This window comes from Patagioenas fasciata, chromosome 2 (assembly GCF_037038585.1).
Source record: "Patagioenas fasciata isolate bPatFas1 chromosome 2, bPatFas1.hap1, whole genome shotgun sequence".
Taxonomy (NCBI): domain Eukaryota; kingdom Metazoa; phylum Chordata; class Aves; order Columbiformes; family Columbidae; genus Patagioenas; species Patagioenas fasciata.
In genome coordinates this window covers 73822722-73847394 of record NC_092521.1, presented here as the reverse complement: position 1 = coordinate 73847394, position 24673 = coordinate 73822722, and the positions used below count along the sequence as shown (strand labels likewise).

General features: G+C 38.5%; 1 protein-coding gene across 18 annotated transcripts in view; it reads right to left on the bottom strand.

Annotated features, from left to right (window-relative positions):
* The window catches only part of COBL (cordon-bleu WH2 repeat protein), a 175255-nt gene that overhangs the window by 86727 nt on the left and 63855 nt on the right, over window positions 1-24673 (bottom strand). For 12 of the 18 annotated variants that reach the window (XM_071804413.1, XM_071804407.1, XM_071804412.1 and 9 more), the window contains 5 exons: window positions 21285-21495; window positions 20297-20525; window positions 18181-18225; window positions 15850-15944; window positions 12151-12234 (listed from right to left, as the gene is read on the bottom strand). In XM_071804413.1, the coding sequence (XP_071660514.1) occupies window positions 12151-12234; window positions 15850-15944; window positions 18181-18225; window positions 20297-20525; window positions 21285-21495 (664 nt within the window). The remainder of the gene's footprint in view (window positions 1-12150; window positions 12235-15849; window positions 15945-18180; window positions 18226-20296; window positions 20526-21284; window positions 21496-24673) is intronic. The other 6 variants (XM_065831043.2, XM_071804415.1, XM_065831045.2 and 3 more) reach the window with 3 other exon arrangements.

Sequence of the window (24673 nt, the reverse complement as noted above, 5' to 3'; positions counted from 1 at the left end):
ACCTACAGAAATTAAGCTTGTCCCATTAAAGGAGATGAACAATTTGGGCAGAAAATATATATGCTTATACTCAACACAAGTCACAAGCAAATTCATTTCAGGATCTCAGTCTTGCAAGAGGCTGAAATTCACATCCAAGCTGCCTTTCTATCCTGGAGGATTCTCCAAGGCTGTCCTCTTTGGGGAATAATCAATATCCCCAACACACTGGCAAAAATCACAGTTCAATAACTGGGTACAAAAGAACAGGTTAAGAATAAAGACACGTACCCCTCTCTGAATTGTCTGAGAATTACATTCAAATATTATTTCAAACATCCATGGCCTTTTATTTTTTTCCTATTGTGAGCACTCATTATTATTCTTTGACTGCGACTAGACCAGCTCACTTTCTAAATAAAAGCGAAGTGGTTACTACTGCAAAGCAACTGGAAGTCTGGAAGTACTGCTGTGCTGAAGTCCAAGCTATTTCAGCCTCTTCCCACTTCATATATTCCATATTTTTATCATCCTTTGCAGTATACTATAGCTGAATCAGTTCCTCCAAGTCTAAAAATTCAACACTATAGCCTTAGAACACCAGAGCCTGACTTGTGAATGTTTGTTATTCCTCAGAAACAGTTTTTCCCACTGTGTATACCCCTGCTTCCCTTGTGAATTTAGTGTGAAATACTAAGAAGTCACAGTTCTCCTGTCTATTTACTCCCACTGAGTGGAGCATTCCAACCCACCACAGTGCACTCCCCACTGAGAAGCTGGGGTGGAAACTTTTCAATTTCAGTCCCAAATTTAACAGACGCTGAAGTTAAAAACCACGGAAATAGATACATCATATATCTACACTTGGACTTTCACTGCCACAATACATCTTAAACTGGGCAAGCAATGCTGAGAATTTTGCTTTCTTCTCTGGGTATACACTTCTCTGGGTATACACTTCATATACACTTCATATTTGTTGCTTTTGCAACAAATTATTGGTCCGTGAAAGCCACTCCTTTTCTTTGCCTCTGTTTGCAATTCATCTTCTACAAGACTTAACATGTTTACTCTGGGGTTTTCTCGTTCCCCAGTGAGAAAACGCTCCATAAATTAAGCAACTTCAATGGGTTTATCCGTGTCAACCGCCCCACAAGAAGGAATGAAGGTCTTATATTTTCAAAGATTATTTCAAAATGGCCTAGCGTAGATAATGGCTAACGACTCATCAAGGACATAGTCCAAAGTCTGTTGAAACCAGCAGGAATTTTTCCATTGGCTCTAGCGAGGTCTGCATCAAGTCTTTGATGGTCACTCTAACTTTATGATGCCAGGAGACAGTAATGCTCTAAACTATGCTGCCGCTGTCATTTCTCCAGGAAATCTTTTTCAGTATACTTTCAAACTCAATAAAAATCATAACAACGCCAGAAGAGAAAGCATAGCTCTGAGTTTTTAAACACAAAATTTGGCTGCAGATGATACCCATAGTTTAGTCTCTGCAACTAAAGAAATGAAAAATGTAAAGCATCTCCCACAAGACACATGTGAATCGGGTCACAACCAAGAGACAAGGAGTTGTTTTAAAAGCGTGAGTAAAATGCAAGTTCAAAACCAAAATCCAAAAAACCCAATGCATGATCAGATATCCTGATGTACAGACTATTGTGTAACTATTTGGCAGGGGTTTAAAAAAAGAAAATGTAGCCCCCAAAATGATGTTAAACAGTACATGAACACACATCTACAAAGCTAACAGACCCCACACTACTTTCACCCTCAGCACGATGCTTTCTTTTGACATGATATTCAGCCACAGGAAATTAAAAGTAGAACAATATATTAAGACAGTTCACAATCCACAGGAAGAACATGAAGAAATCTCAAAGTGCTGCCTTTCCATAGGTAGAGAATAAAGTGTTTTGGTTTGGGTTTTGTTTGGTTTGTTTGTTGTTTTTTTGTTGTGTTGTTGTTACTTGGTTTTGGTGTTTTTTTTTTTTTTCTTAATGCAAACAAGTTGCATAGAATATTTTCCCTCAAAAACCTTTTTCTTTTTTTCTTTATTTTGTGAAGAGGAGGAATGTGTCACAACTTTGGAAAGGCAAGTGGCTTTTAATTAAATAGTAGTTAATGACTCTGACTTGTAGAATTGCAAGTGTTTTCAGTTGATATTGTCTTTCTGATCTGTAACCCTTAAACTAGAAGGATCTTGTTTAACGTTTGTTCATTTAAGACAGCCACACTATCCACTATTACCCCCTCCCACCGCTGCTGCACTAATCTCCCAGGCCAGCTGCCCAAATGTTTACATTTGAAGAGCTTTCTCTGTTTGTGAAGAAATGGTCTCTGCACAGTATCTCTCAACTGTACATTTGCCAGAATCACAGCAAGAAAAGCCTCACTGCTGGAATTCTTGATTAATAAATAGTCCTAAATATTTCTTCTTCCCTTCCTCCCTCTGTCAAATCCATTGCCATTAGATTTTTAGTAGGCAAACCTCCACAGTGCACTTTACTGGCCTGACTCTCGTCCTATGCAAACAACTGTAAATCAGAACAAGCTCCATTTAGAGTCAATTAAATCAGACCATCTCTGGGCTGAACTGGGAGAGATCAAAATCAACATGTGTACCTGAGCATTTCCTGGGATGGAAAGAAGAAAATGTTATCATCAAGGAGGCGAGGTGTGGGGGAACCGAACACTAACAATTATAAATCTACTGGTAATCTCTCCACCTCTCTGTGTCAGTAAACTTGAGAGGCTGCCTACACAGCTCATGTCCCAGACATCGGTCGCTTCTGGCTCTCTCATCAGGTCACCGAGGTACTGACCCAGCAAAACACTAAGACAGGTGCTTGGTATGACACTGAAAAAGTCAGTGGGTCCAGCTCCTACAGCTACTCACCTATTTAAGAACTCCGTGGGGCTACGTCTTGCTATTTGCCTTGATCTGCTTTCTCTTCTGGCCTTGCAGCTGACCATTTATAAAACCAGAAATATTTTCCTTAGTTTCCCCGAGTATTTTGAGCGCTGCTCGAAAGTGTAAATGATATAAAAAAATAACTCAAGAAACCGGATCTCCCTGAAGGTACTATTACTTCATGCTGTTGTGAAAGTCTCTAAGATTGACCGCTATTTGTCACACTCTTTCCTCTCTCCAGCTCACATCCCAAAACGCTGCTGAGAATTCAAATGAAATATTAAACACTGCAGAATAAAAGTAGTGCCTGAAATTATTTGTAATAATTTCTGCTAATCTCAAAAGAGGATATCAGTATTGGAGCTGCACATAAGATCAATAAAACCTAACTTAACAGTTTTTTATTAAAAAAGAAAAAAGAATGTGAAACAGCTACAGAGACTACAGGCATAAGAAGGTGTTGTTTTGTAGTGAACAACTGAGCAGCACACACAATACCGAGTGCTACACAGTCTTTGCTTCACACACGAAACTCCTTTGGGAGTTAAAACGAGACCTGTACGGCCTGCTAAGCCTCATGTAGGCTTGACTTTGCATGAGAGAACTAATCCATAGAGTTCACTTAGGAAAACTCCATCAAAGTAAAATGCATTGTGTCCTGTCAGCAAATGCTGTTTTGCAAATCCTCCCTCACCTACCATAAGATGTTATTGAGACATAAGGTTTCACATGCTACCAAGCAGCTCAGTTTTGCCAGCGAACAATAATACATAGAACAAATACGTGTGGAAATCATGAGATCATCTAATTAAAAGAAATGTTATTGTTTGCCACTACTTTTAATGAAATTGAGTCCTCACTGTCCACAGAAGAAGCTGGAAATGAATCAAATCCTATTAGTGCTCATGCCTCAGAAATTGTTTGCAAAAGAAAAGAAATTATACCTTAGCCAGTGTTGAAAATCTTCACTGTATCTAAAATCTACATATGCTAATAGAACATTTTAGACTAATGTAATAAATCTATAGTTACATGAGATTCAGATTATGCCACTACAAAAACAGGTGCTACTGTCTGAAAAAAAAATTCTATTGCATATTAGAAATATGGAGTCGATAAATACACACTAATCCTTTCATTACAGCTAAATTTGGAAAGCATTACAAGAAATATTTTGGATATCCATCACTGAATCAAACAGAAATGTACTTTGCAGTGGAATTAATAATTCCCTGACTCATTCCCAGACCACCCCAAATTTAAACACAAAAAACATTTTATGTTCACAGAAATAGGTGAAAGACTTTCTTAAGGAACTACATCTCTGCTTATCCAACTACAGAAAAGCCTGATCCTGGGATAAACTTTTCTTTAAAGGTGGTATTTTCCACATCACTGTATGCTTGCCAGTTATACCAGGAACAACATGCTGAATAAATTATGACCGAACATGAATTACAAGGCTATTATACCCTATTAAGGGGCTCTGGTAATATTAAATACCAAAGCAGCAAAGCTTGAGTGGTTGAAATGTCACTAGAAAAATCTCAAATGGAATTTAAGTTTGTCTTTGGGTTTTTTTTTAATGTCCTTTTATTAATGCAAATTAAAAGCCATTGGTCTTATTAGCTGCCGCTTTATTCTATTTTTTTCCAGTGAGTTGACTTCAGAACTTTTCAGCGAAATCAGTAAGAGAAGATGAATCAGACATAAAAGGATTTGGGTGGTTAAGGGTGTGTCACCAGGTCTTAATTAAACATCCGAGGGAGATATCTGAGCCAATTTACGCCAGACCGACTGGGTACATCCACCGCGTAGAGAACCATGTCATGCAGCCCACGTCTCAAAGCTGAATTCCCTCACACCAGCCTAACTTACTGTGCCCCTGTTAGGCTGGGCCTCCCTAACTCACGGTGCTTTGTGCTTTCCCTTCAATATGCCTGACACACACACTTTTGATGTGCTTACCCCCATTTTGGTGCCCGAATTCTGCTCCTGGGAGAGCTGAGCATGAAAACTGTTGAGAAACTATGCTTCAGTTTTAAGTTAGTTCTGCGTAAACCCCATCAGAATCCATAAACTGGCAGATCTCTCCATCTTCATCAGCCAAGGGGCTTGATTCAACAGGCGCACTTAAAGCACAACTAAGAAACCAGGCTCCACAAAAAAAGTGACTGCTAGAAGAGGCAGATTCGGCATTTCTCTCCTGCCTCATCCTCCCTCCTGCCCCAAGTTCAGTGATTCAGTAAGAATACAGTAAATACAGATTCAAAACCTTCTTCTAGTTGAGAAAAAGCAAACTTCCTTCTCTTGTGAGCAGAGTAAGATTATTCTCTGTTCAAGGACATGAACATGAGTTCAGCTAGAAAGAGACTGAGGTTGGGGCACTCATCTGGGAAAGGAGCAACAGGCATTTTTGCTCTTTCAGTTGTAGTTTCAGTGACTAGTTATTTGCTGGATCTAACATCTGATTAGCATAAAACAGAGAAAAACATCTCTGGCGCTGGCTCTGGAAGCCAGAGCTACCACTGCACTTAAGTTATTTCGTTTCTGGTCTGAATAGTTAAGCTTGCTCTTGCTCCCTCTCTGAGTCACTGAATGTTTGGGTATTTTCACAAAAGGGTGCTTCCCACATCAAGAATACCTCACAGCTTTGTTCCAGGCAGTCTCCAGCCCAACAAGTACTTTGGTTTTCTTTGCAAAGGAGGAAATAATTCTCTCAATAATGGTCCTGAGAGAGATAGAAGATTGGCTGGTATCTCTGAAGGCAGGGAAGAGAACTGAACTTAGCTCTCACATTTTGGCTGACATTGCTAGGTAGAAAGCTTTTAGAGTAAAAGCTTTAAATCCCTAAATCTAGCAGCTGACTCAAGGTTTCAATCTTGACAAGAGACAGGTAGCAGGCACAGAGGATGGGCAGAGTTTAACGTGCAACCGCTGTTGTGCAGAATTCAGCGGCTTTAAAACCTGGGAAATCCGACGCTGGGATGCTCAGATACAGTGTCCGCCAGAAACCTGCATTGCCAGGGATTTAAAACAGGCATAGTTGTGTCCAGTTCTTTTTGTAGATACAGCTGTACTCAAGTCCTTTCAATCCTACTCGCTCCATGTCTCTCTGTTAATCTCAGAACATTTCCTGAGAATATTTCCTTCAAAACGTCTTGGAAAAAAACACTGCAGAAACTGAAGTTTCCGAGTTGTCTTTTTAAAAGCAACAACTTGAACGTAATGCGTTGCAATGATTTTACTCTGAATCACACAGTTTTATGTAAAGATGCAGATTCTTGTAACTAATGATGACATGATAATTTTTGTTTTTAACAAAACCTTCATGGTCGCAAAAAAAAAAAAAAAAAAAGTTTAGAAATGTGATCCCTACAAACCTAATGCTCAGAAGCCAAATGGAGGGAAGTCCATCCTTAATGATTTGTTCGCAAATCTCATGATCTCAAGCCACTTTTGTGTGGTGAGGGCAAGAGCTGACAAGTGATTTTTGAATGCATGAAGCTGGCAATCCTGTGGTAGCACAAGCCAAGCAGCACAGAGAGAACAGGGGTCAGCTGACACGTCTCTTCACCAGATACTGTTTTTAATAGCTTGTAACTTTACCATGCTTAAACCATAGATGCTGAGACCTTCCATTCCAGGTGTCTGCCTCAGGCTATTTTTCCTCTCTCTCTTTTTTTTCCTTTTGAGCCAGAGTAGTTCAGCTGGTTCTGAGATTTTAATTTTTTTCTTTACACTAACTCCAAGGACCTTTTCTTTGAAGAGGACTAGTAACACCGTGATTTGGAGCAAGAACTTCAAATCTGGTGGAAGACAGCCACCGTTTCAAGCACTTGCCTTTTGCTACCACAAACTCTAAGAAAAATCTAAAGATATTATATTACGTAAAAGTACCTATGATTCACATGAACAAAGACAGTTAATAACCTGTGAGTGCACACCACAAAAGGAGGTGGGTACAGCTGCATCTCTTCGGTAGCTATAATCTGTCTGAAAGGCACCTCCACAGCCTACCTAATCTATCCCTCTGCTCAAAGACAGAATCAAGTATGTGTAGCTCGTCCTCTAAACATTTTTTGAGGTTTTATAGATTAGGTGATGATAGGGATTTCACAGTCTCTTCAATAACCTGCTCCCTTGTGAAACGTCCGTGAAGTTAGAGATGTCAAACTCACTTTCACCAGAGGCCAGATTTAGGACTGTATAAAGGTAGGAGTAGATACATTTACACAGTCGTAAAATTACACTCAGCCCTTTGAAGGCAACCGCAAGGCTGGTGTGGACCCCAGTGAAAATGAGTTTGACACCCCTGCTCTAAGTTAAATGTTCATTGCTATATATAAAGCACATTACTTCTTGTCCTGCCCTCAACAGACATGGAGAAAGCAAGTTGATCACTGTCATCTTGGATACTTACTGGAATTTTCTGAATGCCAGTCATGAGCCATTTAGCTCTGGCAAACATTTTTTCTTACCAAGGGAAGTTAACAAGAATACTTCTTTTTCTGAGAGTACCACAGGAGATCAAAATAAATTTAACCCGACTGTGATGGTAAACCTTTTCCAGAGATATCTGGTATTTAATAAACCTATTTTTCCTCTAATCATGTAAACATTGGCACAAATGAAAACATTCACAACTATATTGTATCTTCCCTAGTGTCGTCCTGTGGCATCTAACTACTGGTTTATGGTCACCCTGTAACATAAGACTGGGCAGAACAGACCCATCTGACGTAGTATTTAGACAACTCTCTATACTGTTGAGTTTTCTGTTTTGCAAACAAAACCACACTAAGCAAAATTGTTTCAAGGCCAGATCACAAGCTACGCCTTTGACAGTGTACACAGATAGCTCTAACTGCAAAAAACGCAACAGAACTATCCCAGGATTTGATTCTGGTAGTACAAATAAACACACGTAATCAACACCATCCTAAGCACTGCCAGGAGACCAAGGAGCAAGAACATGAAAATAGAAATTTTAAGTGAATGTGACTGTCACACACAAGGGAATATTAAAAGTAGGTGGCTGTTAACTTTCATTTAGATGACATGCCTAATTCCCTAAACAGTACCTGGCCACGTGAGGTGAAATCCTTGACAGCAGACGGCATTAACTGATGGCCTGGGACCTGACATGGTTTAAGAGAAATCACATTTCCAATCACTTCTACATCACTGTACTTGATCGTTCTTTCCAACCATTTCTAAACTGCGGAAGCGTATCATGAATGATGTAACTCCTGCCATCAATGAGGGCATAAAAGTTAGAGTACATTAACAGCAAATAAGGCCCTGAAAAGGTAAATTATGTATTGTTTTTAAGGCCTTTATAGGGAAAATAACTGTTCCCATCATTTAAGAAGTGACTGCCATGGTTACTAATGCACAATTAGTCTTGATGACTTTTTTCAAACTTAAGTTCTGTATTCTTCTTCTAGAACCTGATCTTGCAATTATACAGGTATTAAGAAATAAAAAACACCCATACACATATCCTAAATGTATCTGAGAAATGTTTGGAATTCAAAATGACATTGTTTTTTTCCCTGATAATTCTGTCCACAAACATATATAATAATACCTATGACAGATTCATTAAGGAGGGAACTACTGGACTATCTGCTTCATTTAGGTTCATTGATTCTGTTTGAGTAACACATATTCAGACATACACTGAAGACACGATTTTTTAAAAATGGTCCCAATGAAACTCCTCTAACACTGCTCTGCTGAAGCCCTGTTTGAACTAGAGAAACCTTGTGTGATAAGACTTTGTGCTGAAGCTTCAAATCCTCTGATAAGTGTCCCTGGCTGTACTTCTAAATATTTTTTCCAAAGCTGATTTATTACATAAACAAATTCCACATCAGAGCTCCACCTCGTTCAGCACTTGGGATGTGTTTTTTCGCTTTTGATTTATGAAAACACGAAGGCCCCAAAAATAAAACCAGCTAATTTTAGCACTACATTGCAAGTATCGGGTTTCATCATGATCAACTGTTTATTTGAGGACAGTGACACCACGTGGCAGAGATGACTTCAACTCCCTTTTTTTCCCCAGCAGTTCTAAATTCCAGCTTTGTCCGCCTTTGGCATAGAAAAAGCAGAATATAGTTAACTGTGCTGCAACTTCCAACTGCTTTATTTGTATGTCGTATTTATACACCAGTGTATTTCAATAGCATTTGGGTTGTGAAAAATCAACCCGGATACAAAGCTCATCTGCTTAGCACAAAACTGGAACAGCTTAAGGGCAAAGATTTCTGCTTAATTTACGATACACCATTAGATTTCAGATCCCTTACTGAGTTGGTATAATGAACGGCTGCAGTCTGAGGATTGTCATGGCAAATTCCTTTCTCGCATTTTTATAGTCTCTCAGGTTTTAACACGTTCTTCTTTTTCCACCTTTATTTTTGCCGATAATGTGAACAAATGTCCCTTCACCTCAAGCATGAGTGTTGACTTTCCCATTTAGACTTTGAAAATCTGCTTCCTCATCAACAATCCAAAGTATTTTTAGAGGCATTAATAATTCCAATAATAATTAGATAAATATGACACTGAGAATGGTTTGGTTGTTAAAAAGTTAATATAATTTGTGCTTAAATAAATACTAGGGATCTGTTCTTTCTTATACATTTATTCCATTCCTTCATATTGCACAGTTTGGTTTTGGTTTCGATTTTTTTTAAAATAAATCAATACCCAGAACAGAACTATTGTTTTTTCTACAATTCAGTGCACTTCAACACCACATAATAGAGAAAAGGATTTAAACTAAGCATACCCTTACCTCAGTTGTATCTCATGAGTTGCCTATTTCTTTCTAAGCAAGAAAAATGTTCCTGATCCAGCCAATTCATCTCCTGGCACTATGCTGAAAGCAATGGCAAACTATTTTCCTTTCAGAAATAAATCTGCAATTTTGACTTTGATTACTGCACAGCACATGCAAAACACTTTCAGATGACCCAAAACAGTAACATAAAGTAGACCTGAGGAATCTGCAAAACAGGAAGCTTTTACTGGGTGACATTTTGCCAAAAGTCCTATCTTAGCTCAATGAAACTTCTATATAATGAGCTCTAAATGTGTATTTCGCATATATGGTTATGTAAGATATCACTTATTTTGAATAAGGACACTCAGCTCCACCAAAGTAAAAATCTGAGGAAAAATTCTGAGCAAATGGAATAAAGAATTACTCAGAATGACTGAGAGTCTCAAAGTTTAGCCCATAAGGAACCAAGCTGAATTTTTTAAAGTGCTGTCATTGTTGTTTTCATCTTAAGTTAACACAAGTTATCTAAGCCACCTATTTATGCCAAATTTAAAGTACTTCAGAATTTTTCACCTTAGACGTCACAATTGTTGACTTTTTCCTTGAAGCCCATCTAGCATGTTCAAAGGATGGACCTTCTGTACTTCTGAGTGGATCTGTTAGACTTCTTTTATACATCTTCTGCAAGCTTTAACAGAATAGTACCAAATTGAATGGAACTATGTCAATACATTCATTTAAGTATGTACTTCTGTCTCAACAGCATGAGTGCTCATATAAACACGAGTGTCAAGCCAGAAGTGAAAGACAAACACTGAACAATGGCTACATTGTTCTTGAAGATGAAGTGTTCTTAAGACAAAATGGGAAAAAAAAAAAAAAAATAAACCCCTTACAGGTTCATGTAACTGAATACAAATAAAACCTTTTTTACCTCTTCAAAACACCTTCGCTCCCTATCACCTGTGCCTTTAGAAGGCAGTTACATGTCCAAGACAGTGTTGAAAACTTTTTGTCATCAGTGTCAAAAGAAAAAGAAGATCTTCATTTATTATATGCCCTATAAGATTCTCTACAAAAATATATTGAGAGACGTTTCTCTTCTGAGGAAAGCACCACACACTAGCGTGAAAGACCATTCAGAGTTATCTGAACCACCTTCATACCCTCACTTGGAATCACTCCTCTTCTTCCTCCTCCTCTTCTAGTATTTGGGTATCAAGATATTGAGATTAATTCATAATGACAATGAATATAAAACAGAAGATTAATTTATTTTAGCAGAGCTTGTGATGTTTTTTCTGTATTTTTACCTAGTATATTTGAGTTACCCACGTCACTCACTGCTAGGTCTTTATATTAATGGAGCTCTCTCACTAAAACATTCATCTTTATAGTGTTATCCAAATTTTTAATATCAGAAGCAGCTTTCCCATTCCGGTACCCTTCCATTATGAAGTCTTCACAGGTTTGTAGAGTTAGGGTTTTTTTAACCTCACAATCACTTCTCCATCTATTCCCCCTTTTTGACTTCTTCTGTATTATCGTTTTTATCAGTTTTTTCCACAATTTTCTGTCACCCTTCTCTGTGACTGTTGAGCTGTACAGTTTGTGGATCGGCATTCCTTTTCTAAATATTTGTTTGTGAAAGGGGGATTCAGAGCTGAACTTCATATTTCAGGCTTCTATCACATCATCAGAGTCTTCTCCAGGTTTTGAAAATACGGCAACAAAAAAACCAAGCAATTAAAAAAAGCAACAAAAAGACACACCATTTATAATGATTCCTAATCCACCGGAACAGCCTAACAAAAATATGTAGGGTTCAGACTTCCTAATTAAATTCCTAAACCCTCATAATTTAGTAACCTGTCAGGCACTTAAAAACATTTCTAAATGTGGTCGATGGGATTTTAGTACCCCAAAACCTACTGAAGTACTTAGCAAAAATCCCTTCTGCTATTTCCAGTGTTTAAAACAAAGTGCTCTCCACCCTCAAAGCTACTTATGAAATGAATGGAATGCCACCATGCTGCAGAAGACATGTGAAGGGATAAAAATGAGAGATGTGGTTTTATAACAAAAAAGCCCCCTTTAAATCTCACTGATAAGGCAAACATATCCTTGCACCATGCAGTACTGTCACTTTTTTACAGTCACAACACCTATGTCCTTGGTTAAACTGCTTTTTTTTTTTCTCACAACGGCTTAGAATTTAACTTCAAAAGAAACTTAAAATTTGCTAGCTTCACTAGAAATAATTTGAAGACAGCATATTGTATTTTAACTTCATCAAGATACACAAACTGTGCACTCATGTAACTAAGTCTACTAAGAAGGAAGCTATTTCTACTTCTACTTTGCTAAGCACCAGGAATAGCAGAGGTTTCTGGTTATTGAAACTGCAGGATCTAACAGGAACGAAGCAGCATCTACAAGCCATGTTAGTACTTACATCCAAGCTTCCTTCACTTGTAGATGCAGAACTAAAAACATCCTCCTCACCCCAATCTCTGTTCATCCTCAAGTGTTCTTCTGTCTGCAACACAAACAAGTATCCTACACAGCAGCAGCAAAGGAAAGAAAACAGCAAAAAAATGTCCGAGCAAAGCATCAAACCTCACCAAAGAACCAAGACAAAATGTCTCAGTAGTGCTGAACCTGATTGCTGAGAAACTCTGAAGTGTGTATTGCAGTTCCGTGTCAGTGCTAGAATGTGGGAATTGTTTTGGGCTTCAGTATTCTAGCTTGAAATAGTACAGGAGAATACTTCAATTATAATTGTGATCTTGTGTTATTTGCTAGCTACTGAGTTATCTTTTTATATTTGTTGTATTTCCAAGTTTTCTCCTGACTGCTGTGTGTTGAAGAATACGGTCTTCAAACATGGGATTAACAGATGTAATGTTTCCTGTAGATGAGGTTCTTAGGGACATGGTTTAGAGGGGGACGTGGCAGTGTTAAGTTAATGGTCGGACTTGATCTTAAAGATCTTTTCCAACCAAAACAATTCCATGATTCTACAAAATTTCACTAATGTAAGCAAGGCTCTAAGAAATCCATTAGCAGAAAGGTTTAATAACAAGAATATAAAGAAGCAGAACAATTCCTGGGCAAGGAGTTAAACAGGTAGTAAGGAACTCCTGTAGCACCAGAGACCAGATCGTAAATCTCTGCTATATGCAGACACAGGGGAACAAGCAGAGAACTTCTTCCCTGTCACTTGGACTGTTTCTGTGCAGTAGCACATACCCTACCTAAGCCCAGGTTCCAAAGGTTATCTGCACAGGACCTCTGCTCCACTGGACTGCTTAGCAGTGCCAATTTGATCTGGATTTAGCCTCAGACACATCATTCATTTCACATCAAAAAGATAAGGAGTTCACACCATCTTTATGTTTTTTTTATGTCAGCTGCAGGAGAACAGAGGGTAACTGATCCAGCACAAAATTAGAATGGAGAGAACAAGATGAAACCTGATCTAGCATTAAGCCTGCCAGCACAAAGTTAACCAAAGAAACACTTTCAACAAATTTGTATCAGCCATGAGAACAGGAATCTGCTTTCATTCTGTGTCACCGTGTTTTTAATACAGCAGAAAGTTTTTCCAAAAAGCTAGATCTTGTGTATTGTCATACCATGATTATTGCTCTCAGTGACCTATCTGAGAAAGAAAGCACGTGTGTGGGCACGGGAACCTGAGCGTGGGCTTGTGGTGTGCAGTGACACCTGACCCAGGACAGTTTGCAGCACACGCTAATACTCTTCTTCCCTTGCAAAAGAAATCACCTTCCCCCTGTAACTCTGCAGTCCTACTGCTGTGCAAGACATTGGACAACTCTTGCTATTAAACAGTTCTAAAATACAGGCTATACATGGCCACGGCATCAATGCTACTCATAATGCAAACAAGGAAAAAATAAAAAAACATATAAGCAGCACCAACTTAAGTCTTGTGGAGGAGTAAAAATGTAAGAATAGCTGTAAAGAGCAGAGTTAAGGAACTCTGGCCCTTTGATTCCAGTGCCCTGAAATCACAGGGCATCCCATCATATAATCCGTTCATAAACCTACCAAATCCTTTCTTAAAATAATTAATTTGCCCTCATTCTGCTTAATCTGTTGAGCAGTTTCACTGGTGCTTTGGCTAGAAATTTTCCACAATACCAAGCCAGATGTATTATGGCTATTTAACACCTGCTTGATCCTGTGCGCTGCGCTATTCTTCAGTTTTCTGTAATTCTTCCATCTGTCTGAGTTCAAACTCCTACAGGTTTGTACTGGAAAGGCAACAATGACTTCTTTGCTGTACTAAACTGATTGATTTAGTTTATTTTCCAGCAGAGTATTTGTCATTTAAGAGTCCAATAAAAAAAAAAGATGACCAGGTAAATTCACTTGTCAGAATCAACAGCAAGAAAGACTTACACCTTTATTTCAGAGTTTGAAACGGTTTCTCATACTGGTTTGCACAGTTCCTTCTTTTTCACAGGTCAACTTGTTAAGCGCTCCTCAGTATCCTTAGCATCTACCAAAAATTGTTTTTTGAAAACGCTCACAGTATCACCTCCTTTGTGTTTGATTAACAAGCATGAGGAAGAGAACAGAAAAAAAAGAGTTTGCAATCTTGGGACACTCATCCCAAACTCAGGTGTGAGAAACTCACTGCAGTAACCACACAATTGGGATGCAACTTTTTCTAAGGTTGCGAGCGTAAATATTGTACAAGTTAAATCTGAGCTGCTTCAGGAGTTAGAACTCCAAAAGCACAGACGTCATGCCGAAGTTCAGGAAAATGGAATCAGAGGACAAACCATAATGCAGAAACTGTGTGCTGGAATGTATTTGGTCCTTTCAGAGCAACTACCGCCCTACAGCATGCTCCAGGGGCTCCAGCTGAGCTCCCTTGTTTACTATTCCAGGCAGATACCACATCATTTTTCCAGTTACACTTTTGTTCCCTTCTAAATGGGAAATATTATCTTATTGAGAATAAACACTCTGAAAGTGACTGACTTGCTATCTCATAAAATACAGTCTCCATGTGTCCTTTCTAACACCTTAAGAATAGCTCAACATCAATGACAGATCAACACAGTAATTCTCAATGTCCATAAAGGAAGCTATTCTCCAGCAAAAGCCCTCCAAATTTGATCATAATCAAAAGGGCAGAAAACTAATAAAGATTTTGGAAAGCTTTCACCATTTTAAAAACATGACTGAGAAGACTGGAAGGGTAAGTGAAACACCAGTCCATTAACAAGCATATATTTCTTAGTAGTAGTTAGCCAGGCGCAGATTTTATTATTTCATTGTAAATGTCTTGGAGGGCTTTTTAAACTAGACAAAAGAAAATTTCCCTTTTACTCTGACATCCTAGAGTATTAAATATTTTACAGTCAAAATCCGTTGACGCCGATATTTGTAGCGAAGGATGCAAGAAGTATGGAGTTCAAAGCGCAGTAGTTTTTTATGTTCTAGAGTTAGAAAGTTTTTCTGTATTTTATTTCTGTGATGAATGACAATTTTTTCATTAAGGCATCTCAACAGAAAAAAACTATCTTATATGAAACTTCTAAAAATTTTCCAAATCATAACTAATAACAAAGTTAAAAATGCCTAACATGCACCCAGCAGATACTGATCCTTCAGTTTAGCACTGCAAATTATTTCTTCTGTACCTGATTAACGGGTTTTACACACTTGGAGATGGCAATAGCATGACTGTAGAGAGATTCCTAAAGATATATATGCTTTAAAAGAGTTTATCACCCATGAACAGAAGATTTAAGAAGATACTTCTACTTGATATCTTAATTGTTCTGTATTTCATAAGTTCTTTCATAAATGCAGTTTCTGGTCTGAGTACTACTAAAAAATGAACAGAAGTTGGTTGAAACTACTGGCATCTGTTAACATTTTCTGAACCCACAGCAGTTTAACAAAAAGTAATTGGTTAACGTGCCCGACTCAATTCAATAAGCAGCTGTTATCTTCATCAGGCTGCACTGATTAAACATAGCTTATGCACCTGCTGATTACTCTTTGGAAGAAAGGACAAAATCCCCCAATCAAATGCCACCACCAACAGACACAATACATCTGGAAAGAAAACAGTTGTCTTTAGTAAGATAATATACAGCTGAACACTTACCTTGCTGCTTCTTCTATCAGCTTTAAACAATCCCAGAAGTCTTGTCTTTTCTTTTTCTATTGCATCATTGCTTACTGAAACTTTCCGACTTGGTTCTGAAACAATTACAATGGAATATTTTTTACATTTCTGAAATAAAGATTCAGAAGATCAGTATTTTAAAACATCATGGACTAACAGTGTACTTTTTATGAGCTGGAGATGTTAATAAATGAATTATCTAAGTAACTGCCAGATCCTGCACTTTTCATCAAATATTTATTTGCTCTGAGTTTGTTCCAAAATCTAAAGGAGGCACATAGTATAATTTAATAAACTGCAATATTTTCAATTGTAATTTAGTAATCCTTATTAAAAGGCAAAACATGAGCAAGTTGTTTATTCTTCAGAACTCCTTAGATGTCTCACTTAAAACTTGTGGAGTACTGTAATACTAAAAAAAAAAACTTTAAAAAATATGATGGTGACTAGATTTAATGATTCACAGTTCTGACTTAACACAGTGAAGTTAATGGAAAGACTCTCGATGTGGATTTGGATAAAGCACCATGAAGAGGAAGGAGACCTTTCCCTTGGAAAAGGGAAATGAACTTAAACCCACTGGTTGTGCTCATCTTTTCTCATCTTGGTGCTTTTACTTCAGGAGGGAAAAGAGGCAAGTATACAGGCATTTCAGGCTGTAAGAGCTCAAACATGCATGTCCTCCTTGAACCAGCTAAGGAACTGTATGAATACTCAGATGATTCAGTCTCCTTCCTATGTCCCCCACATCAGCTAAGCTGGATGAACAAAATGATAAGGTCATGAATTACAGGGAACAGCCACTGGTTTGACGTTCAATATAGAGTATAAAGCTCTCCCACTTTCTTAATAGACACTGCACAATGCTATAAAGATTGCTCCCTGGTTCCAAGCACAACAGAGTATCCCACTATCACACAGAAAGTTTAACGTAGAGAGAAAAAATGCTTTATCTTTTAAATATTTGCTATATTTGTTTAATAACAATTAACAATAATGTGCAAAACTACTTGTTTGTTGACACAAAACAAATGTTTACTTCACAAAACCCTCATCCCAGAACTTCTGTAAACTGATTTGCACTTCACACAAAGCACGTGATTTTCACACAGATCACTTTTGCATATCAACAATGTTAGGGGTTAGAAGGTGTTAAGAACATACAATATTTCTACACACAATAGAAAAGATGATGAACCCAAAGGAAAACAGGAAGAAACTATCCCCAAGAAATGCTGCAACTCCACTGCAAAAAAACGTAGTAATAAATTAATACCTTCCTCAAATACTAAGTGCTGCCTGTGCCCATTCATCAGAAACTGCTGTTTTTCTGTTCTGAGATTGAATGAAATGTGGGTCGCGACTCTCTTCCCCACATAGTCTTCAACTATGACAATGAAAGGCTGGCATAAGGTATTTCAGTGACAGCTGATCATCAGCGTTATCACTAAACATTGTATAACACCAATAAATTGGGATTTTAAACACAACATATAATCTCAAAAAAACAAGGAATCTTTATAGAGCTGTATTATTTTTTCTTAAATAAATACAGTAGGTATTCTCTCTAGTATTACGCTCTGTGTAAGAGGAAGTCACAGCAAGTGAAGACAGAGGATTAGGGGGAAAAGTGCTGGCATTAGTGAAGCCAAGAGCCAACCATACATTTCCTGAGGATAATTAATTTAAGAAATTTATTATAACAGACTTAGTGGGAGAAAAGGATATACTGAATATACATACTTTCTGTTTAACTAGAAGCAGAAGCACTAATGTAGTCTAATCAAACCCCACCTGTCACAGCAATTCAGAAGTCAGCACCTATCCAGAGTTACTCAACATGTCTGCATAGGTTTGATATTAAAATGCTATTTTGAATGTATACTGGAATCGGTGGAAGATCTTGTGGATCTCAAAATATTCTGTCTTTACTACTAAATAAATTGTGAACCCAAGAGACCACTGAAATGTTAATATTTCTGAAATTCAACTAATCATGCTTTAGGTAACCTGAATAAGTTTGGAATATTGTTAGAAACATACCATACTGCAGAACAGCAAAATGACAGGATTTGTTAATTACTGGCATTTCAATGACAATTACTGAAGAAGCAGTATGCACAGACCTGTGTTTATTCCAACCAAAAGCACAGACATGTTAGCAACACTTCACAAAAGACAACACAGATGGAAATTAGCTAGTTTCTCTACAGCATTTTACACGACATTCTACCAGATCCATCTACCAAACCCACATTAAACATAGTATGATGGGAAAGATAGTTTTCCCTCAGTAGCGTTGTACAGTACCTCTATAGTTCAGAGAAGGTTCAGACTGAGTTTTTGATGGAGGAACTGGAGAAGGCAGGCAATGAAAGGACAAGAGAAGACACATTAAAGTTCTAATATTGCCTCGTAAGTTACAATATCCATTGATTACTCCTAGTAAAGCTTTCCTAAGCATCACAGAAAAAAAAATATTGACCAACAACAGATATGCAGAGCTGCTACTAGAAGCAGTTTAGCTGTCTTTGTATTAATTCCCGATTCACTCATGAAGCTGCTTCAACTGCTAAATCAAATTAAGCAAGCAGGTGGCAGCAGAGCTTGCCTTTTAATAGTCCTTCAGCACTCGGTATTTCTGTTTCACCTAAGGAGAGAATGACGAGCACAAAGTTTTTCTAGAACCTGCTCTTACAAGCACAGCCCACGCTGTCAACACCTGTGATGCCTTACTCATTAGTGAGAATGTGTTTTAAAAATCCATCTGTTCTGACAACTAAAACAGACTGGACATCTACTCAATGCACAATTCGTAGACCAACTGCTACTGAAACCAATGGGATTATTCCTCTTGGAGATTACAAATGAGAACACAGGAAGAAAGAATTTGCTGGAACAAAGGAAACCTTTTGTAAATTGCATGTGTATTTACTGTTTTTTTCATCAGACACCATGGTGAAGAGTAAGAGGAAGGCAGAGAAGTCTGAAGTACACTCAGGATCGTGGGGATTTTATCATAACGAAAGATACACTGAAAGGTTAAAAAAGAATAAAATATAAAGAAAAAATCAGAATGCAGAGAGCAGCACATTACGAAGCGTTATATAACTTGCTGCTATAAACCCAGTCCTGAAGTAAAGTCTTGGTTTTGACTCCCCAGGCTACAACCAGATTCAAGGATGAATGTTGCACCAGTATATACACCATCACTTTCATTTTAAAGGAAAAGACTTCAAGTAAGATTTAGGCTAATTGGTCTATAAGTTGTCCCTGAAGTATGCTGAAGGAATCCTGTTGAATACTCTGCATGTTCAATATGTTGCTCCAAAATGGTTGGCTTAATTACTGTAAACATGTCTCAAAAAAACAAACATGCAATTGAATTATGACGTGTTGTCAGCCACTTTTTTGAGCATCGTAACAATTCAAAGGAAAAGGAGATATTTAGTTTACTTAAAAGTCTAAACTCATTGAAATTTGACTCACACAGAGGTAGAACTGTCACTTACTAAAGCAGTTTGAAAGAAGAGACAGAACGTCAACATAAATAAATAACTATATAAATAAAAAATAAGCCTCCTGCTCAGCGCCTACAAGACTGACGTTATCTAAACAATAAAAAGGAAATTTACCGTGCTAGAAGCGATACCGATTGAGACAAACCGTAGGAGACAATTTTAATGAATATCGCTTCCTGACCTCAAAGAAATAGCGCTTGTCAATGCGTATTTTTAAGGTAGGTACTTTAAAGCACATCGCATAATTATGCTATTTGAATACACAATCAGGTTGGAAAAAACTTAAGCCCAAGAAGCTGCCACTTACAATATCGTCTATGAGAACACAGAGTGAATAAATAAAAGAACAAAATTTTAAATACCAATACCTCTTAGCTGCTCTTCACTAGACCATCAATAACTTCTCTCTTTGGAGGGACTGCGTCCGAACCTATCCACAGTTTGTTCCGCATAAGCCCTGGTCTGTCGCCTCTGCCTCTCTGCTTTCGCAGCTGCCATGTCTATGGCATGTCTTCCTTCTTCCTCTCCAAACCACAGCACAGGTGTGTGACAGGCTCTGCCCTGATGAGGCCCCCGTGTTACACACACCTGTACTGACAGCAGCTCCAGGAGGTAGCAAAGCTCCTCCTTTGGCCTTGCCCCAGGCCAGCCTGCGACCCGCCAGGAGCCAGCCCAGCCTGGCAGGGTGCCCAAGAGCGGCCAGGGACGGCTGAGTACACTGCTGTCCTGGCTGCCGCTCTGGGCACGGCTCTCTGAACAAACCCATGCTGCTCTCCAGACTGAGATGTCACTCTGCTTTTCCAGCTGGGCCCCAAAGGAACGAGAGCACAAGTGCTTTTAAGCTGCTCATAATTTTGTTGGCATGTAATCTAACCATGCAGCGACCGCCTTCAGTCTCAGCTCACCTCTTTTTCTGTCCCATGCATACAGCTCCTTGATCCCCAGCTCCTCCAAGGACTTGGTAAGCTCCAGCTCCTCCCCAGTGATGCCATCTCGCAGAAGAACAATGTGCTCTTGACTGACTTCACACTTCTCACAAATAGCTGGGATAATGCTGTGGAGAGGCACCTCTGGACTAACTCGAACCACGGTCTTCTGTGTCTTCAGGTAGTTCACAACCAGCCTCACAGATTTCTGCAAAAACAAACACAAACTCTCAGCCCTCACTCCATGATAGCTCGTCTCTCTTACAATGAGAAAAACACTGGGGACTTCTATATCATCTATACTCCTCCCAGGCAAACTTACCCAACATGCATACTATTGCAAAAAATATTATTAAAAAAATATTATTAAAAGCCTCAGAATTCCCTTCTCACTAAGGAGACATTTACAAGAACAGGCAAATATGGAGAAGGAATCAGAAGCAGATGTAATTTGTGAATGTTTAAAAGTACCAATCCGAAAGGCGTGACAGTATAATTAGCTATAGGGATTAAAAAAAAAAATCAGCAAACGTATTTGGAAAATGGTTACTTCTGAATCTTGTCAATACTGTGATACACTATTATTAACTATCAGACTTCTCCCATATCTTCAATAAAGATGGTAAACCAAATACCACCAAAACCCTACCTACCTCCACACAATCCCCTTACCCTAATTTCAGGCACTACAGCAAATTTCTGTCACCCTGGCCTTCAACTGAGGGTTCTTTATAAGATCAGATTTCCATCTATCCAACCACATGCAACTAACATTTTATCTAAATGCCGGACTCCAGACCGGCACCTGCCAGTCTGCATGCAAATCAGTTAAACTAGTAAAGCAGGTTATAGTCAATCTCAAGCCTTTCCCATCTGGTTTCAAGATGCAAAGGTTGGAAGAATTGCTTGAAATCACAAGAACACAATGATGCTTCACGGCATCATTTTAGCCCTACAGAGTACCAACCTCAGGGGCCCTTGGCAGAGGTCGCTTTATCTTCTCTTCGGGAACCTTCTCTTTCAGAAGTACTGTCTGTACGTCCAGTGCTCCTATTAAAGTGTTTGGCTTGTAACTCAGAGGCTGTTGGGTTCCTGAAGACTTCAGTTCAAGACTGTGTTGGGATGGATTTAAGCGATACTGGCTGCATAAATCAACCAACAGATCCATCACAGCTTTACTGCAAGGAAGACGACATTCACCATTAGCATGAGAAAAAACAGTTGCTAAAAAAGTTACCTTGCGTTTAACATGGGAGAAAAAAAAACACAGTACAAGCTGTGGATGTGTCAGTAGTTAACCATCTTTGGGAGGGAACAGTACTAATACTTTGAAATGCCAAACAGATCAGATAAAATGTTAGGAATTAAATATATTCCCACTTCAGTGTGTGTTGATGAGCTGGAAATTAGCTATTCACTATGAAGCAGATAACAGTGCCAATAATTATAGAATCATTTCAGTTGGAAAAGACCCTCAGGATCATTAAGTCCAACCATAACCTGACCTAACTCTGGTACTAAACCATGTCCCTAAGAACACTGTCTAAACGCCTTTTAAACATCTCCAGGGATGGTGACTCAACCACTTCCCTGGGCAACCTGTTCCAATGCCTGACAACCCTTTCTGTGAAGAATTTTTTCCTAATATTCAATTTAAACCTGGCACAACTTGAGGCCACTTCCTCTCATCCTATCACTTGCTACTTCAGAGAAGAGACCAACACCCTCCATGCTACAACCTCCTTTCAGGTAGTTGTAGACAGTCATAAGGTCTCCCCTCTGCCTCCTTTTCTCCAGGCGAAACACCCCCAGCTCCCTCAGCTGCTTCTCATCAGACTTCTGCTCCAGACCCCTCACCAGCTTCTTCGCCCTCCTCTGAACTCTCTCTAGTACCTCAATGTTCTTCTTCTGATGAGGGGCTCAAAACTGAACACAGGATTCAAGGTGGGGCCTCACCAGTGTCGAGTACAGTGGCACAATCACTTCTCTAGTCCTGCTGGCCACACTATTCCTGATACAAGCCAGGATGCTGTTGGCCTTTATGGCCACCTGGGCACACTGCTGGCTGATACTCAGGCAGCTGTCAATCACTCCCAGATCCAGATAGCACTAAGAAACATAAGCCAAGAACAGAAAAAGTACATCCTGTCTGTTAAATCCATACATTAAATTCTCCAATTCATACTCTGTTTTTTAACACAAAGACAAGATATAAATAAATGATGCACTCATTGTACGATTTAAAACATCACCTAATGCAACTAAAGATGGAACATTTAAATCTCGAACAAAAGGTAGATGGGAATATTTTTTCCAGCTTACAGCTTCAAGTTTCCCCTATTCTATCCATTTGACATCAGCAATATTTCCAAGTAGAAGAAATCCCTTGCTTTTTTTTTCTTTTTTTTTTTTTTGGGGGGGGATACCAACCCTGTGTAAAAACATCTGGTTTTGAGTATTTGCATTATCAAGAACTCTTACTGCAGATGTGATTCTTAAACCACGAGTTTAAAAGAATCAGTCACTGCCCCTTTTATTCCACGCCTCTGCATGGATGTACTCTGTTTTGTGTCAATAACTCAACATGCACTACAGCTTAATACTGCCAGACAGCAGATATGAACTGTGTTCCTCCACACCCCAGAAATTCTCTTCAACCAAGGTATTGAAGAGCTATTTGTTTTCAATGTTCCTCCCTAAAATTCCATCCAGGATCAGAGAAAACAAGTTTATAAAAACTGGTTATGTTTCTGAAAAGTTTGGGGTTTATAAACCAGTATCTACCATCAACAAAACAACATAAGCTGAAAAAAATAATCATCAGTACCTGAAACCTGTAATATACATGGAGTATTTTTCTTCTGGCAGAAATGAAAGCAAGTGCATCGAACATGTATTTGCCAAATGAACTGGCATCTCTTCTAATATGTAAACTGGAAAAACTGTATACAGATTCAAAATGCAAGCAATTTCAAATAAAATAAAATCCTTCAAAGGTTATTAGCTACCAGCATTACATCCGTAGCTCAAGAACTGCTCTTCAACTGCAAGCTGTCAGCACTTGGGAACCAATTGTGTGGTTGGATGATCATCTTCTATGTATACATTGTTGGCCAACAACTGGAAAACATACATAGGTGACAGCTCTTCCCACAAAAGAGAGTAGAAAGGACTTTCTTTACAGTAACCTATTTCAAGTTTAACTGAGTTACACAGCATGAGCTGAAAAAGTGGCAAATGTGGAAAATTTTAAATAGGTGATTGCATTGAAAAGAGAAGAACACAGTGAGAAGGTGATGACTGGAGATCAAACAAGGAGAACGGATGCCATTAATATGTATTGGAGGCTTCAGAAAAATAGAGCATTGTGGTAATTGCTAACCTAGAGAGAATCTAAATAGAAATGTGTAGTATCAAAAAGTGAAACTGTATCAGGTCATTTCATCATGACATATTCTGGCACTGTGTCCCAGTTGCAAAGGTCTGTTTTCCACAACCAGGTCAAATTTACATGTAACATGCCGCAAACCAACAGAAACATTTACATCTACTAAGTCCAAACTACAGGAGAACCCCAGCTACAGTGATATTTACATGAATATTCATTATGTTGTGCAGCAGCAAGCATTTAAGGAAGCGTCAGTCTGCTTGATACAGATCTCAGCTTGTCTGTTCACAGACATAGTTCTTTTAAAGGGAAATTTGCATGTGTTTTTTCCCCTCAGCCTTATTACTATTGTTTCAGAGAAAAGCAAATAACCTGGCAGAACCTCAGTAGATGGTGTTGTAGGTGCTAGACATTTCTCTTTGAAGTAGAACACTAACATATTTCCATAGTGCATAATATTGTCATAATTCATTCCAATTTGGACAGTTATCTTACCTCATGTAAACTATTTCATTAAAAAAAAAGAACAGCACTTGAAAAAGGACTTTTTAATGACATAGTTTGTCAAAAGAACGGTTTGTGGTTCTGTGCACCTTCCCCTGAAATTATGAAATATGTCCAGCAAGCAACAGCACCACCATTGCAACAAGAATCCACACCAGCCATCTAAGAAAATAGGTTGCAGACAATCACGCAAGTTAAACAGATTTGTCTGGACAATGAACAACTTAAAAATCCAGCCAAATTTGAGGTTTCATCTTACTGTTGATAACAGAGCAGGTACGTGTTCAATATAACACTTCAGTAAGTCTGTAACATCCCATCCTGAGTCATGCTGCTCAGAAAACACAATTTTTCCATGAAAAGCATCCCCAGGCTCCATCTGTACCATTTACAAGCACAAATTAAGCAGTCTGTTCAAACTTTTTGAAACAACTTCCAGCGAATAGTATGCTCTTCCCAAACCT